The sequence below is a fragment of the Alexandromys fortis genome, unplaced genomic scaffold (genome assembly GCF_014885135.2).
Source record: "Alexandromys fortis isolate MF-2015 unplaced genomic scaffold, M_Fortis_MF-2015_v1.1 scaffold_17, whole genome shotgun sequence".
Taxonomy (NCBI): domain Eukaryota; kingdom Metazoa; phylum Chordata; class Mammalia; order Rodentia; family Cricetidae; genus Alexandromys; species Alexandromys fortis.
Genome location: NW_026067896.1, coordinates 10,423,989 through 10,439,465, shown reverse-complemented (window position 1 = coordinate 10,439,465; position 15,477 = coordinate 10,423,989). Strand labels below are relative to the sequence as shown.

Below are 15,477 nucleotides of genomic sequence, written 5' to 3'. Positions count from 1 at the left end.
ATTATTCATTATTTTCGTACTTTCATTTAGTGAAGACATGCATTAGACTTCTATTCTTATGCAGATATCACTAAGATGTATTTCACGATTAATCCTAATTGTTCCTTCATTCGTGACAATTTTTCAGTGTATTGTGAAGACAGAGAGACTAAACTGTCCAATTAAGTAATGCAAAGCTGAAACAGTTGCTGGTGATTCAAGACAGTGGCTTAAATAGGCTTAATCATTCACCTTCAGATAAGAGTATCTCTCTTTCTCTTTCTCTATCTCTGCATACTTATTGACCAAATAGTGCACATTTCATGTAGAATATATTGTAAAGTATATTTATTTATTTAAAACATTTTAACTGAAACATGGAAACAAATTTGTATATATCTAAGGATTTGCCTGTGTTATGTGCACACATGGGAATGTCCTGTAAGATTTAAATCACATTTGTCTCATAAATATTATTTCTTTAGGGTGAAGTCTTTCTAAGTCTTATGTTTTACATTTTTTAGATGTAAAAGTGGGGTTTTTTAATCAATACTCACTCGGTGGGACAATATTACTTTATGGTGTCTGTCCCTTAGGAATTAATAATCATTAATTAACTCTTTTTACATTGATCTGCTAATATGCTCAAGTTCTGGTAGTCACTGTTCTAATCTGATCTTCCATTGGATCTGTTCATTTTGCTTTCTGTGATACTTAAATTTCGTTTTTCTGTCACCTTAATACAATTTGGAATCATCTGCAGAGAGAATTTTAACTGATGCATTGTGTAGGTCAGATTGGCCTGTTGGTGTGTCTGATGGTATGGTATGAATGTTAATTATAAGGAACAACCCAGACAGTGTGTGCAGTACCATTCCTTAGGTAAGGGATCGTGAACAATACAAAAGGGGACAAAGCAGCAGGCAAGTGAGCAAACATGCATTTGCTTGTTTCTCTCTACTCTTGGCTGTGCTTGGGTTAGGAATAGCTGTTTAAGGTTCCTGTTGAATTGATTTTCCTACTAACATGTAATAAATCCCTGTTCTCCTAAATTTTTAGTTTAGTTGTTTATTTTTCCAGAGTATTTTATCTCTAAAAAGAGACACCAAATGAAATTGCTGACTAGCTTTCTAGTTGCAATTCTGTGTGTGATTATGTGTGCCTGTGAAATTATCTCACAAATACTAATGTTCAGTATGTTTATATTTGTGTGTGTGATATTTATGTATGTATAAAGTCTTTGTATTTGTAGTGATGGCTCAAGATATTCTTTTCCAATTTAATTTTTTTTTCTCTATTGTGTGATATCTTTGGTCCAGAGTTTTCATTACTATGTTGAAAGAATTCTTGCTTTTTATACTTTGGGTGATATTAACTGTAGGTTTAATTATGAAACTTTAATTTATAATTATGAGATCTTAATTTAGTAAGATGTGGTATATCTGTATCTAGTTTTTTTCAGAATTTTTACAATACAGAAATCTCAAAATTTTTCAGATTCTCATCATTTGTGTATTTACTGAAATCACCACATGTCATTTCTCTTTATACTTTTAATATTGGTAAATGTATCATTTTCATATGTTAATCTCTTCTTGCATTATGAAATAAATTTGGCTTTATGGTGAATATACTTTTCAACATGTGGTAAATTCAGTTCAATGAATTTTCATTAAAGACAACTTGACATGTATTAAACAAGGAGAGGGACCCACAGCCATTTTTTTTTTGGTGTCTTTATCTGGCTTGGGTATCAGGGTGACACTAGTTTTATGCAATCTATTTTGAAAATTTTCCTTTTCTTCTCCTTGCTTTGATCAAGGTAAGAATTGTTTTACCTGTCCAACAACTCTTTGAAGTATTCCTTTAGGGAGGTCATCTTTTTTTGGGTACCATTTTCTAGAAGTCTCTTTGTTGCAGATGCTATTTCATTATTTACTATTGGTCTGCTCAGGTTTCCTAGGTCTCATGACACAATATTAGTAAGGCATGTGTGTCCAAGATTTTGTTTATTTCTTCTAACTTACTGAATTCTTTACATTCTTATATAAAACTTGTTTAAATATTAATAGGAAATAAACCCCCAAGACAAAAACCTGGCATAAAATATTTATTCATATTTAATATGCATTTTATGTGTGTTTAGATGATTATAAAAAATGCAGTGTGGGACTTTCTGCAACACAATTTACTAAATGATTCTTAGTATATGACTTTCAAATCTACTGGGAGTTTTTTTTTTCTTACCATAACGGTAGAAGGAATAGGTAAAATGTGATACAGTCTAGTGGTATAGGAGCTCCTTCTGTATTTGCCTTGCTTTCATTGTTTCAATAAAGAAACTGCCGTGGCCTTTTGATAGGTCAGCCCTTAGGTGGGCAGAGTAGACAGAACAGAATGCTGGAAAGAAGAGAAGTGTGGGAGACACCATGGTTCACCTGCCCAAGACAGATGCTGATTAGACTCATGCCGATAAGCCACAGTCAAGTGGCGATACAGATTATTAAAAATGGGTTAAATCAAGATATGAGAGCCAATAGAAGACTAGAGATAATGGGCCAGGAAGTAATTTAATTACTACAATTTCTGTGTGGTTATTTTGGGTATAAGTTAGCTGTATGGGATGGAACAAAGGGGCCCTACTCATGGAACAAGAAAGAATTACAGTTAGAATATTTAGTCTATTTGTATCTGGAAAGTTTCATATCAAATTTGTCTTTTATCATAACTAAGGAAAATTGTAAGTAGTCCTTAAGTCAAATCAAATATTGTTTGGTGACTTCCAAAATGTCCTGCCCTAGCATATTTTATAGGCATGATACCTTGGTAGATCAAAGTGTTTTGGCTAGATGGAGTTTTTTCTCTTTGATAGCATGCAGAATATCTTCCTGTATTAAATACAGTATTAAGTACAGTATAACACATAGGCTCTATGTGGGTTCCCAGCTCAACTTCTCCAGACTCAAAGGGTTTGTAGTTGTTGTCTTCAAAAACTGAGTATTATCATCAGTAATCTATATTGTTGGGGAGAAAAACTTGAGGTTTTTTTGGTGATCTCCAGGGGATACCTTTGACCAATAACTCAGTTGAGTATAACTCATTCCCGGAACTAGAAACTTCATTAGGTTGTAAGGGATGTCCAATTGGATCTCTGCCTTCACTATTATTTGGGGATTCATTTTGATCACATTTATATATGTATATATTTTAGGAAGCTCCTACTACATTAGGATTCTGTATTACCCCTCAATTTTCACTTCCTCTCTCCATATTTCTTACATCATATTCTTCTTCCTCCTCTTCTCCACTTGCTCTTCCTCTACTAGCCTCCCTCCCCCCTACATTGATAACTATATATTCTTTATATCTTTCCTTGGGGAAACTATCTGCCTTCTCCCTCAATTCCCTTACTATATAAGGAGTCAATACTTTACTTCTGTGTTTCTATGGATTGTAGTTTGCTTATCATTGGTCTAATAGCAAATATCCACATATAAGGGAACCATTACCATACATAACAATATGAGTGACAAATCTTAACAGTGTACAAAAGCATTATCCCATATCAGTTTCCCAAGCACTTAGGGAAGGTACACATGGAGACTATCAATTTAGCTTCTTTCTATATAATGTCTGCGTGTTGTCTCTGTACATGCACCCACATGCTGTTATAGGAAGCCTCTCTGATGTCAACTGGACAAGGCACCAATCTATAACTATAACAGAATATCATTAAGTAATAATTTTCTTTTTTTTTTGTCTAGTCATGTTTGGTTCTACTGAAGTACTTTGGGGTATCCGGTCTCCTGTTCATGACAACACAGATAGTGTAGGACATGTGTTCCCACTTCCAGTATAACATCAACTTAAATCATACATTAGTTGTTCGCCTCCATATGTCCTGTGCCACCACTATCCTAGTTCTCCTAGTATTGGTGACAACAGATGACATTTCTACTACTGGTGACAAGAGAACACACACACACACACACACACACACACACAGTCAGTATATGAAAGCTTAAACTGTATAATGTTACCATATTACTCCTCAAATAACCATTAATTTTAGCTATTTTTTCCATTTTTTTCTCCCTTGTGCCTCTCTTAACTCCTCATCACCAGTTAATCCTCCTCTTCGTTAATCCCTTCATCTATCCTTGATAATCTATTCTATTCCCCTGTTCTGATAGGATCTATCTGTGCCTTCTAGTCCTTATACCTATACCTAACCTCTCTGGTTTTACAGATTGTAGCTTGTTTATCACTGATATAATAGCTTATTTACATAAAAGACAATACTGCTATATTTGTCTTTTTGGGTATGGGTCAACTTCTTGAATACTTATCTTAAAATAAAAGATGGGGGAAAAATCAAAACTAACTACAGTACAGCCAATTTAACATTATGCAGTGTTATAAAGCACAAGCCAGTAGAAAATATATGCAGCACATGACAATATTTCCTGTTTGGTATACAAGCTCCGCTGAACCAATAGAGAGCAGTAGAAGTCAGGGATAGTGTTCAGTGAAAAGCCAAGCAAAATTAATAGGAGCAAACAAACATTATATTAAATCATATTCAGATTAAAAGAGAACTAGAAATTTAAAACGTAGAATATTTATCAACATGAAAGACAAATAAATGATGTTATTTTATTCATATTTCAAGCTGCTATTTCATATGACATTGTTTGAGGATACAGAAAACAACTTCTGAGAGTTGTTTAAGTCATTTATTTCTTTTTTCTTTCTTTTGGTTTTTCAAGACATGGTCAGACTGTACTAGAACTCACCATGTACTCCAGGCTGGCTTCAAACTCAGAGACTCACCTGCCAGTGGCTCGTGAATGTTGGGGTTAACAACATGAGTCACCATCAGCAGTGGTAGAATTCTTGTCAGCCTTTTAAATTTTTTAAATATAGTGATTAAGCTTCCTTCTAATCTTATCTCATAGCAATAATACAATCGTAAGCACGAACTGTAAGAAACTGCAGAAAGATCATCTCCAAATGTTCATAGAGGTATTATAATAGTCTTAAAACTTAAAATAGAATAAAAATAGCCATCATACAACCATAGCCAAGCACACAATCTCAAGTATTAAGTCATTTCTCTATTCAATTACATCATATTTTGTTGATTGCTCTGCATCAATATGTCCAAATTTCCTTGTGTATAAGGTCTCTTCTAGGTCTTCTCATCTCCCATCCAAGGATAAAGAAATCTTGCTTGATTTTCACAGTGATAGACTGTCAACATATGTAATACTTTGTTCAACCCTCACACTATTAAACTGGTGAAAAATGACATTCATGCACTGACCTAGAAATCTACTGAGATCCAGAGAAATGTGAAGAGAAATTGCTCAGGTATTTTCAAATATGAGCATATATGCATGTGCACAAACCTACACATGGACAGACAAGCAGAGATGTGGAACACCACATTCTTGCACAAAATAAAAATGTCTTAAAATTCAGGTCGGATTTCAGCAGGCACTACCAAAACACTTGAGTTAGATTTATCTGTCATTTCATTACTACTCCTTATACAGAGTTAAATGAATAGAAAAAAAAAAAAACTAAAAGCATCATTTTCAACAGACAGCTATAGATTTACACAGAGTCTTCCCTGGAACGAATGGAGAATTGCTTTTATGATTCACTTCAAAGCTGTGCCGAAGGGCTTGTTTATTTGTTTCTGTAGCAAACTGCCTCTACCAAGAAAAGCATGAGCAACTAACAGGTATGATAAATAAGCTTTCTTAAGAAGCTTGTAATTGCAAGTGCATTTTAGAAAAAAATGAATTTTGAGTCAGGCCATGGAGGCTAGGCTAATACCTTTAATTCTACCACCTGGAAGGGTGTGGCAGGGACACGTTCATCTCAGAGTTTGAGGCCAGCCTGGTCTATACTGAGTGAGTTCCAGAACAGTCAGAGATATAAAGCAAAAACCTAGTTGAAGTCCAACCCCAGAAAAAAAAAAGAGAGATAAATTTTGTCAGAGAACTGCTAAATAGAAAGTATTGCTTATAACAGACTCTTAGTCTCAGAGTCTTTGTAGTCATGCAATCTATCAGGTCACTAGTAACTGAGCAGTTTTATATACGTGTTGTTCATGTGATGTTCTATTGGAAACACAATTTATATCAGAAGTGGAGAAATTGAGAATGCTTCCTATAAACAGTAATGATGTATCAGGTAGGATTTACTAAGTGTGTATAACTGCTGCAAACCAAATAGAGAAGAAATATTTTAGCCTTGAGAATGCCATGACTAGCTAGAAATTTAGGTATGGCACATTTTAGAAGAACAAAAGCCAATATGAGTGCAAAAAAAAAAAACTGTGTGAGTATGAATGATAGCAGAGCATAATACTGGAAATGAAGTCTACAGGAATCATGGATATTATGTTAAGTTCTTTCTAACTCATCCTATGAGAATAGCCACAAAATTTTCTATGCAATTAAGTAAGGTAACCCTGCACACATTTTAGATGGTGTAATAGCAAAGAGGAAACTCCAGTACAGAGAGAAACTGAGGTTATAAAATAAAGAAAGTATTATTTATTTACTCCAAGAGAAGTGATATAGAAGTCACCAGTATAAAGAAGTAGTAAACCAGACAATGATCTGGCAATTTTATCTGAAGTAAAAAACAGGAAAAAAATCCAGTACATCTATTCCAAAGCATTTATTGAAAAATATTAAAACATAGCTACAGACAGATATATACACAAATGTTCATCACGGTTTTAAATATTATAGTCAAGAATCAAAATCATCCAAATTCCTCTAAGTGAATTTTTAGAACAAATGTTAGTCCATCTATGCAACACCAGTTATGAAGTGCTAATATTCCTATACAGATGAACTTTAGTGATACTGGTCATATGAAAAAATAAGACAGTATATTCTGTATGAGTCTTTTTATGTTAAATCCTGAAAATGTAATTTATCTTTAGCAAGGAAAGAATTGGTGGTTTGTAGAAAGAGGAGGTAGAGGAGGAGTGATTACAAAGGGCCCAGTGGAATATTTGGAATAGCATGTTTTCATGTCTTGATTGTGGATTATATGCATGTCAAATCTTGAGATAAAAAAGAAATAAACCAGAAATCATATACATCTAAATACAAGTTCATACATGTCCATGGCAGGGTTTACAGCTAAGAGTAAAGTATAGGGGTGAGTTAAAGATGTTTCTGTAAAAGCCATCTTAATAAAAAGTTTGTCAAAATCCTAGGAGACTGTAAGGAAATTTACCTAGAAATTCAAATAAACAAAAAGACATTTTAAGTTTACCAACCCCAACATGAGCATCCATGTCACAGAAATAAATTAGTGTAAAAGTCATTGCGCTGTTGTTCTAGAAGAATATTGTAGCTTTATCATATGAATGTGTAGGAATATTAAAACTTAATCTTCAACATGAAAATGCTGATATCCCTGTAAAAACACAAGTATATGAAGACGCATACTGAATTGCCATTTACTTAAAAATATAATTGATATTGACAGGCTAGAAAACTATAAAATGATGGGATTTTAATGAAATAATGCAAGAAAACACAAGTCACAGTTATCAGCACCAAGGAACTTTGGGGTTCAGTAAAGAAATAAAGAAATATTGTAATATGTAATGAATTAACATTTCATTAAGAAGAAATGGGTTGAAAATTGAGAAAATATTGCCACTTTCTGTGTAAATCCATTAAAATTACATGGATATCCCTTCTGTCTTAGTGGTCTAACTCACAGACGAAAATGAAAAATAAAAATGAATCAATTTAATATTGATATTTCCTAGCTCTTATTAACAGTCCTTGGATACTCATTAACTGGCAAAAAATTCTTTTCACATTGCTTAATCAATCTGAGGTTTTGATTCTTTCTTTGGGGATTTTTATTAAGATAATATTAGGTAAATATACTTCTGTCTATCTGAGAACTTTACATGCAGAAATTTATGCATTTACATGTATATTATTTCACACTTACATTCACAAGCCTTTGCAATATTGAAAGTTTCAAAATTTTGAACCTTGACATGTAAAAACACTGAAATTGTTTTATAGCTCAGTAAAATCAATAAAAGACACTGCAATTTCCATATACTGCATATTTCAATATATTACACTTTTATTTATAACTAGCTTTCAACTCATATACAAATTCTACAGTTTTCAAGTTTCAGAATGCAGCAAGCACTCTAATTTCAATATATAACATTAGAGTATCGTAATATCCATTTCAATGCAGTCCTAATTGTGCAATTTTGAACTTAACATCCATTGAAAGATATTTGATTACTGTGATTTTACAGAGGCTGTATACCTATGTTTTGAATTTCAATTTCTTTTTCAGTGAAGACTTGTGGCTCTAACCTTCAAGGACCTAGTGGCACCTTTACATCGCCCAACTTTCCCTTTCAATACGACAGCAATGCACAATGCGTTTGGGTCATCACTGCCGTGAATACAAACAAGGTAAGGGCAACCACACTTTAAAAATAGTCATAATGGCAATGACAACAAGCTGGTGAGGACGGAGCAGAAGAGACCTGTAATGTCAGCATGGTTTCACAAATTAAATTTACACTTCTTATTTATATTTGAAAGAAATATACATGATAAAATTGAAAGCTAGTGTCTCTGCTCCCAATTAGTAACATGCAAATGGAGCTATCATTGATTTTTGATCATATATGTTTGGAGTTTACAAACCAAAGCTTCTTTTTTTTTTTTTTTAAGTAGCTGTGGATTATGGCTCTTCCCTTGACATGTTGTGTCTTACGTGATGTGTCTTTCAGGTTTATTATGTTTTCATGCCTAGGTAACTTTCATTTGTGTCTTGCTGTCACTAAAAATCATTCAGTAATCTTTTAGAAATAAATGATTTAATGAGCTCAAAGGAAAAGTGGATCTATATTATTGATGTTTCTAGAGGTTGGATTTTCTTTTTCTTTGACACTAACATGGGTAAGGCAGTATGTGACACTCCATACCAGATTATAAGATCAACCGTGGACAAGAGAAACTAAATTTAGAATCATTTTCTTTTTTTTTTTTCACTACTCTCATTCTCATTGAAAGTATGTTTCTCTATTAGTTTTGTTTTGTTCTAAGACTTAAACATTCTAAGTTCTTTTCAATTCCTTGTATCCTATATGTTCTGTGGTTAGAGTAGATGCAGCTCCGGAGACCAGACTACAAAACTTTGTCAGATCATGAATCTCATGATGATGGATAATTTACTGAACATTTTAGTTGGTTTAAACTTTGATTAAATTCCTTTCTCTTTGAAATGCAATAAGTAAAATCATGTATTTCCTGTTTCATTGTGAGTAATAAGTAAAATAGCATATGTTGAATCATCTGTTCTGTTAGTAGATGTTTGGAATATATTAGTAATTGTTAGAAAAACTAAGCACAGTCTAAGAGAATTTATATGAAATCAATCACATTCTTGAAGCCTGATCCTAATAGCCACTGGTTTGGTATGAAAATTATCATTTCTGGTCAACTATATTTGCTTTAATTATGAACTACAATGGTTAAATCAGGAAAAATGAAAGAAATAGACCCTCACTAAATCAAAAATTCATTTTTTTCAAAAGTAAGAAAAAAAGAAAGAAATCCTAAATTAAACTTTCAACTACATAGGGAAAGTTTTTCCATCAATCATTGTCTGTTACCAATTTAAAACAAAATAATAATTTAAAATTTTAATAAATACTTTCTCCAACAAAATTTTAGGTTAATTTAGCAAATAAAAATTCAAAATATAGTTTGGACAATAAAATAAAATTTGCTAAACACTTAGTAAATATTTGATAATATTTGCACTACCTAAAAAACTTTTCTTGGCAGTCATTATGTTTTCTGCGTTTATGAGAATCCTTGAACAATAGTTCTAAAATCACATAGCAAAGGTCAACAAAGCATTCATTTGATAATGAAGGTATGTGTGTATATATATATATGTGTGTGTGTGTGTGTGTATGAATGTATGTATTTGTGTAAATGTTTATATGTGTGTATGTACCCAATAAGATAAGTTTCACAAAAAGCTGTAAATACATTTTGTTGAAATATATATGAAGTAGGTTTATTATTAAGTATGTAACAAATGCATTATATTAATGTGATATAAAATAAAAAATGTTTTGTGTCATAGGAATCATGTAAATCAAGATGAGGAGTTATCCATAATTATAGAAAACTTTGATCTTGAGAAATTTAAAATACTGCCATCAATGAATTTCCTATAATTCTTAAGATTTTCAGTGTTCTCTCTATTTATCTAACGTGATCTTCTAAACATTTTTCCTACACTTGAATGAATATAAACCTTAATTTTGACTAATAAATGTATCTCTAATTTGAAATACGCTATAGAATGTTTTCACTAACTTAAATCCCAAGTCATATTACTGATTATATTTTATATACTTATCCAATTCAAATATGCATGAAAGTGATAGAGATACAGGAAGAGTGGGAGGGAACATATGCTTTACTATAAGAATATGCATCTGTATTAATCTTTCTCCTTTTTACATAAGTACCATACATATACACATACAATTTAAAGAACACAAAGCTTCAAAACACTCTTGGGAAGATTTACTTCCATAGTTTGCCTCCAGGAACACTTTATGAGAGGCAATTGCTTACATACCACACTAGTCCACACCTCTATTGTTTGGTGTAAATCCCAAGTAAGTGTGGTAAGTCTGTATAACTGTTTTCATGATTGCAGTCCATGTGTATTAGGCATCCACAATCAATCATGTTGCTAAAAACATGGAAAGTACATAGCTAGCTGTCACATATTAAATGTGAGACATGAAATCTACAGAAATTGGTGTAAAAGATATATCTGTACTGTTGCCCTTAATAACTATATTTTATAGACATAATCATGTGAAATCAGGTGTTTTTTTTATTTTTTATTTGAGATCTGCACATCCTATATGTTTGTGGTACTGACTAGCAAAGAGACTGTAAAATTCCTAATAAATCAGAATGATAACTTTCAATGTCTTGTACATATTATATTACTTTTACCTTGTTAAGAAACATATATTTCAGTTGCTTCTTAAAACAACTTCACATATTAATACAAATGTTTGTTTAATTATGTGATGTATGCCTACATTTTATTTTAAAATATTAAGCAACTAACTTATTTGGTCATTAATTATTTCTCTATGTTAATAAAAGCACATAAATATAATATAGGTGCTGGAAATTAAAAGTTAATACTGTTCTTGCTGAAGACCAGAGTTGGGTCCAACACCTACTTGGAATGTTTCAATATTACCTGTTATTAGGGCATCAGGGCAATTAAATATTCCCATCTACCCTAGTATGAGCAGCAATTGCATATATAGATCAAATAAATGCCCACAAATTAATTAAAACCTATAAGTGAAATATTTAGAAATAAATATGTCTGCGCATTAGGGGATTGGTATGTGTTTGTATTTTGCTCCATCATTATTTCAGAGGATAAGACAGGGAATATTTTACTCAACTTTGTAATTTGCTATGATTAAGGTTAACTTTATAGTAAAAAGATAAAATATCAAAAGTAGTACTTTACTGTTCATTAATAAACCGGTAAACATCTTTATCTATCTCTTCTCTTAGAGTTCCCTTATTTAAGTATTTTTCCAGTTGCACAAGGAATTCAAATATAACTTTTCTGGTGAAAATCACATTGCTTCCATGTAAATAAAATTGAAAATCAGCATAGAAAATTCCAAATTTATAACTAATGGTTGGGAGTCATTTAGAAGAAATGAGCGAGGAATGTTAAGCAAGAAATATTTGAAAGAAGACTTCTTTACTTTTCCTCAGGAGTAAACTCAGAGAAAAATCTGCATGCACATCTACCTAGATATAAATCATTCAATTGTTTGTTCAATTTTCAGAGTAACTGTCTACCAAATTTCATGATATGTAATGTGGAATATAAATTCATCTGAATCAAAATGAAAAGTCTTGCTTCTTTAAACAAAAATAATTTTTGACTTTTCAGAATCAAAGACTTTCTATTTGTGGTATAAACAGAATGATTTAATTATCTCATATTTTGAAGAAATTGTATTTAAATTAGAACAAGAGAAATGCAATTTATTTTCTTTTCTTTAGCTTTGTTTTACAAATAATGTTGTTAGAATAATTTTCAATTAGAAATCATAGGGTAAAATGCAACTTTCAAAATTCATTTTGTGAGTGAGAGCTAAAGAGAATCTAGCATTGTTAAACAAAAGTGTAGTCAGGCAGTAGTGGCACATGTTTTCAATCCCAGCACTTGGGAGGCAGAGACAAGTGGATCTCTGTGAGTTGGAGAATAGCCTTATCTACAAGAGCTAGTTCCAAGACAGTCTCCAAAGTGACAAAGAGATCTTGTCTCAAAAACCAGAAAAACAAAACAAAACCAACAAAAACAAAAAAGCCAGAAATGTCAACTATACACTTCCTAATATCCAGACACTGCTTTTTTATAAAGGTGGAATTAATGTTCATTAAAGGGAGTAGCATAATTTTAACCCAAAGTTGACATAAAATTAATCTAAAAATTGACAACATTTTTAAGAAAATCTTTTCTGTGACTTCAAGAATATATTTAACACATTTAGTACAGCTGAACTAAGACAAGCATTATTTTAAGCTCTCAGCATTCATATTCTGCCTGCATCTCCAGGCTTAAAACATTACAAGTCTAGAATACACAATGAATATATGCTGTCTTATACATCAATGTTGACAATATTTATATCAGATTAAATGAAACTCAAAGGAGGGAACTATTTCAGACATCAAGAGCCAGATAGGGATAATGAGGAATGCATTGCAGGCACTAGGAAAGGTTTGGTCAGCAAGAGACATAAAGACAACGTCCAAGTTACAAGTTATGAGACACTTTTCTTGAGTAGCCTTTTTACAACTCAAAAGCCTGGATAATGGGATAAGGAAATGCTCCTCAAAACAGCAGCTGAGTGTGTTTGAGATGGCATATCTCAGGCAGATTCTAGGCATAACATGGAGAGACAGGTTGTGCAACCATTATTTTAAGAAACCTCTCTATCTATAGAAGGAAGTATACCACAGGATACGACAATGGTGCTTGAGATACTCCAGTCATGTCATGAGAATGAATGACAGTAGGTACCTGAAGGTAGCCCTGCTTGGAGGAGTGCACTAAGTGGAACTATGAAGGTAGTAGAAGAACCAGGATGTTTTAGTAATCAACAAAGCTACAACTATCAGTAAACTCTAAGCAGTGCACCACTGCCCACAGTGTAAACCATGGTGTGGGGGTCCCCTCTGGGTGCTGTGATTACCATTAATGAATAAAGAAATGAATAAAGAAAACTGCAATGGTCTGTTAATAGGGCAGAACTTAGGTAGACCGGGAGGACTGAACTGAATGCTGGGAGAAAGAAGGGCGGAGTCAGAGAGACTACATGGAGCAGCCAGAGACAGATGCTGGTTGGAACTTTAGCCTGTAAGCTACAGCCACGTGGCAATACACAGATGAATAGAAATGTGTTAAATTAGTTTGTAATGGTTCACAAATAAGAAGGTGATTTAATTGTTTCTATTTGATTATTTCTGTTCTGGGCAGCTAGGACAAACAAGCAGCTCCCTGCAACAAAACCACACCTGAGTGTCTGTTGCAAATCAGAGATGAAAACTGACATTTTATACTTCTGCATTCCATAACCATCAGCTAAGCATTATCCCATTTAAGTTCCCAGGTATTGTCCATGTGTACCTACAGTAGCCCCTCGAAGTCTAATCAGTGAAGTCATTTAGAAGTAAATGCATTGGAGATAGAGAACTATTAAAATAATGTTCAAGAAGCATCTAAGGAACTTTGGATTGATCATTTGTAGAATCTGCTGTCATATTAGTGCTTACTAACATAAAAGGGGGACCATTTAGGTCACATTGAGGCAGAAATTAAATATTTCACTAAAAACTAAACCATATGAGCAGCCATAAAGGTTATAGTACTTAAATAGTAATGATGGTGTGTTGATTTTGAGCTTTCTAGATAGAAATTAGAAAATAAAGAATATTTTTTGAGAAAATAAGCATAGATAAGAATAATATATCTGGACTACTTTGTCCTTGGCACTTACAATAACAAGGAAAATGCTAACATTTTGTTTTCTATTTCCTCACTGCATATACTAATACAACAATTCCTTTACTATTCTCTTCTCATCTCCAGCCATAGCACCTGTCTTTTTCATTGAATGCTCCATTTGTTTTAAACATTTTATTGAATTTTCCCTTATTAGTTACAATGGGTAGGAGCTTCAATACAAACAAACATCAATGAACAACACCTACCATATAAGGAGATGTTCCAGTTGTTTGTTATAAAGGTCACCTCTGGAAATAGAATTAAAGATGTTCTTCACCTCTACTATAGAGATCTATTTAACCTGCCATTCTGCAATAGCCATGCCAATATGGGACTAGTGCTACACATTGCTTGGTGAGTTAGTACCAAGTCATACGGCATATAACTCTGGGTGAAACATTAATGTTGTCTTTTCTTTTGTTTTGATTTTTTTTAATCAGCTGCTGAATAAAACACATTCAAATATAAAAATGCCTTAATAGTGGAAGTCTCCTGGTCAGTTTGAGATTGATTCCTTTTTTTCCCTACAGCTGAAGTGTGTGGTGTCTTCAGTAAAAGGTCTTAAATTATGGTTATGGCATGTGAGCAGGAGCAATAACACTAGGTTGACAAGGTGTGCTTCAGGTCTCTCTTTATTGTGGAAGAGCGTTCCCACTTAGCAGTTCCCGGGGCAAAACGAACTATTCCTTTCTCATAACATTACTTTGGGCAACTGCCATTGAATGTAGTAATGTAATTGGTTATTAAAAGAATAACAACAAAAACACAAAACATGAAATTGGGAAAGAAATATGATGTGGAAGGTATGAGAGGAGATGTAGGAAAAACGGGTGGATGCCATCTTATTTCATTATGAAAATAAATACAACTACCAAGAATATAAAATAAAGATAACCTATGGTGAATTTGAATATTTTAGTATATAATATAATGATATATGCTTGAATAAAATTTATGTAATGCAAGCCATTCATATTATAGAGTCACTGGTGTTATAAAGTACTTACTTTTTGGAAAGTTCTCTTTCATTTGCTCATTTATTGTGCTCTGAACATTTGTCTTCCTTCTCAGTATTGGCAGTACTTATCTACACTTTACATCTCTCTGAAAGGCACCGTCCTTAAATATTAGCAATTCATTTGTCATTCCCTCTCATTGTTACATATAGAAATGTAAATTGAGTAGATTCATTCCAGATAATTAACATTCTTGCAATATGCTAATGTTTCATTTCACTCAGATTTCCATCATTCTCCTTTAGAATATCAACTAACTTTGAAACTGGCAAGCCAATAGCCAGGGTAAAGAAAATAATAATTTTGACATATA

The 15,477-nt window shown here is 32.7% G+C and overlaps 1 protein-coding gene across 3 annotated transcripts in view; it reads left to right on the top strand.

Annotated features, from left to right (window-relative positions):
- The window catches only part of Csmd3 (CUB and Sushi multiple domains 3), a 930,239-nt gene that overhangs the window by 430,851 nt on the left and 483,911 nt on the right, over positions 1-15,477 (top strand). For all 3 annotated transcript variants that reach the window (XM_050162609.1, XM_050162600.1, XM_050162593.1), the window contains one exon: positions 8,347-8,468. In XM_050162609.1, coding sequence (XP_050018566.1) covers positions 8,347-8,468 — 122 coding nt within the window. The remainder of the gene's footprint in view (positions 1-8,346; positions 8,469-15,477) is intronic.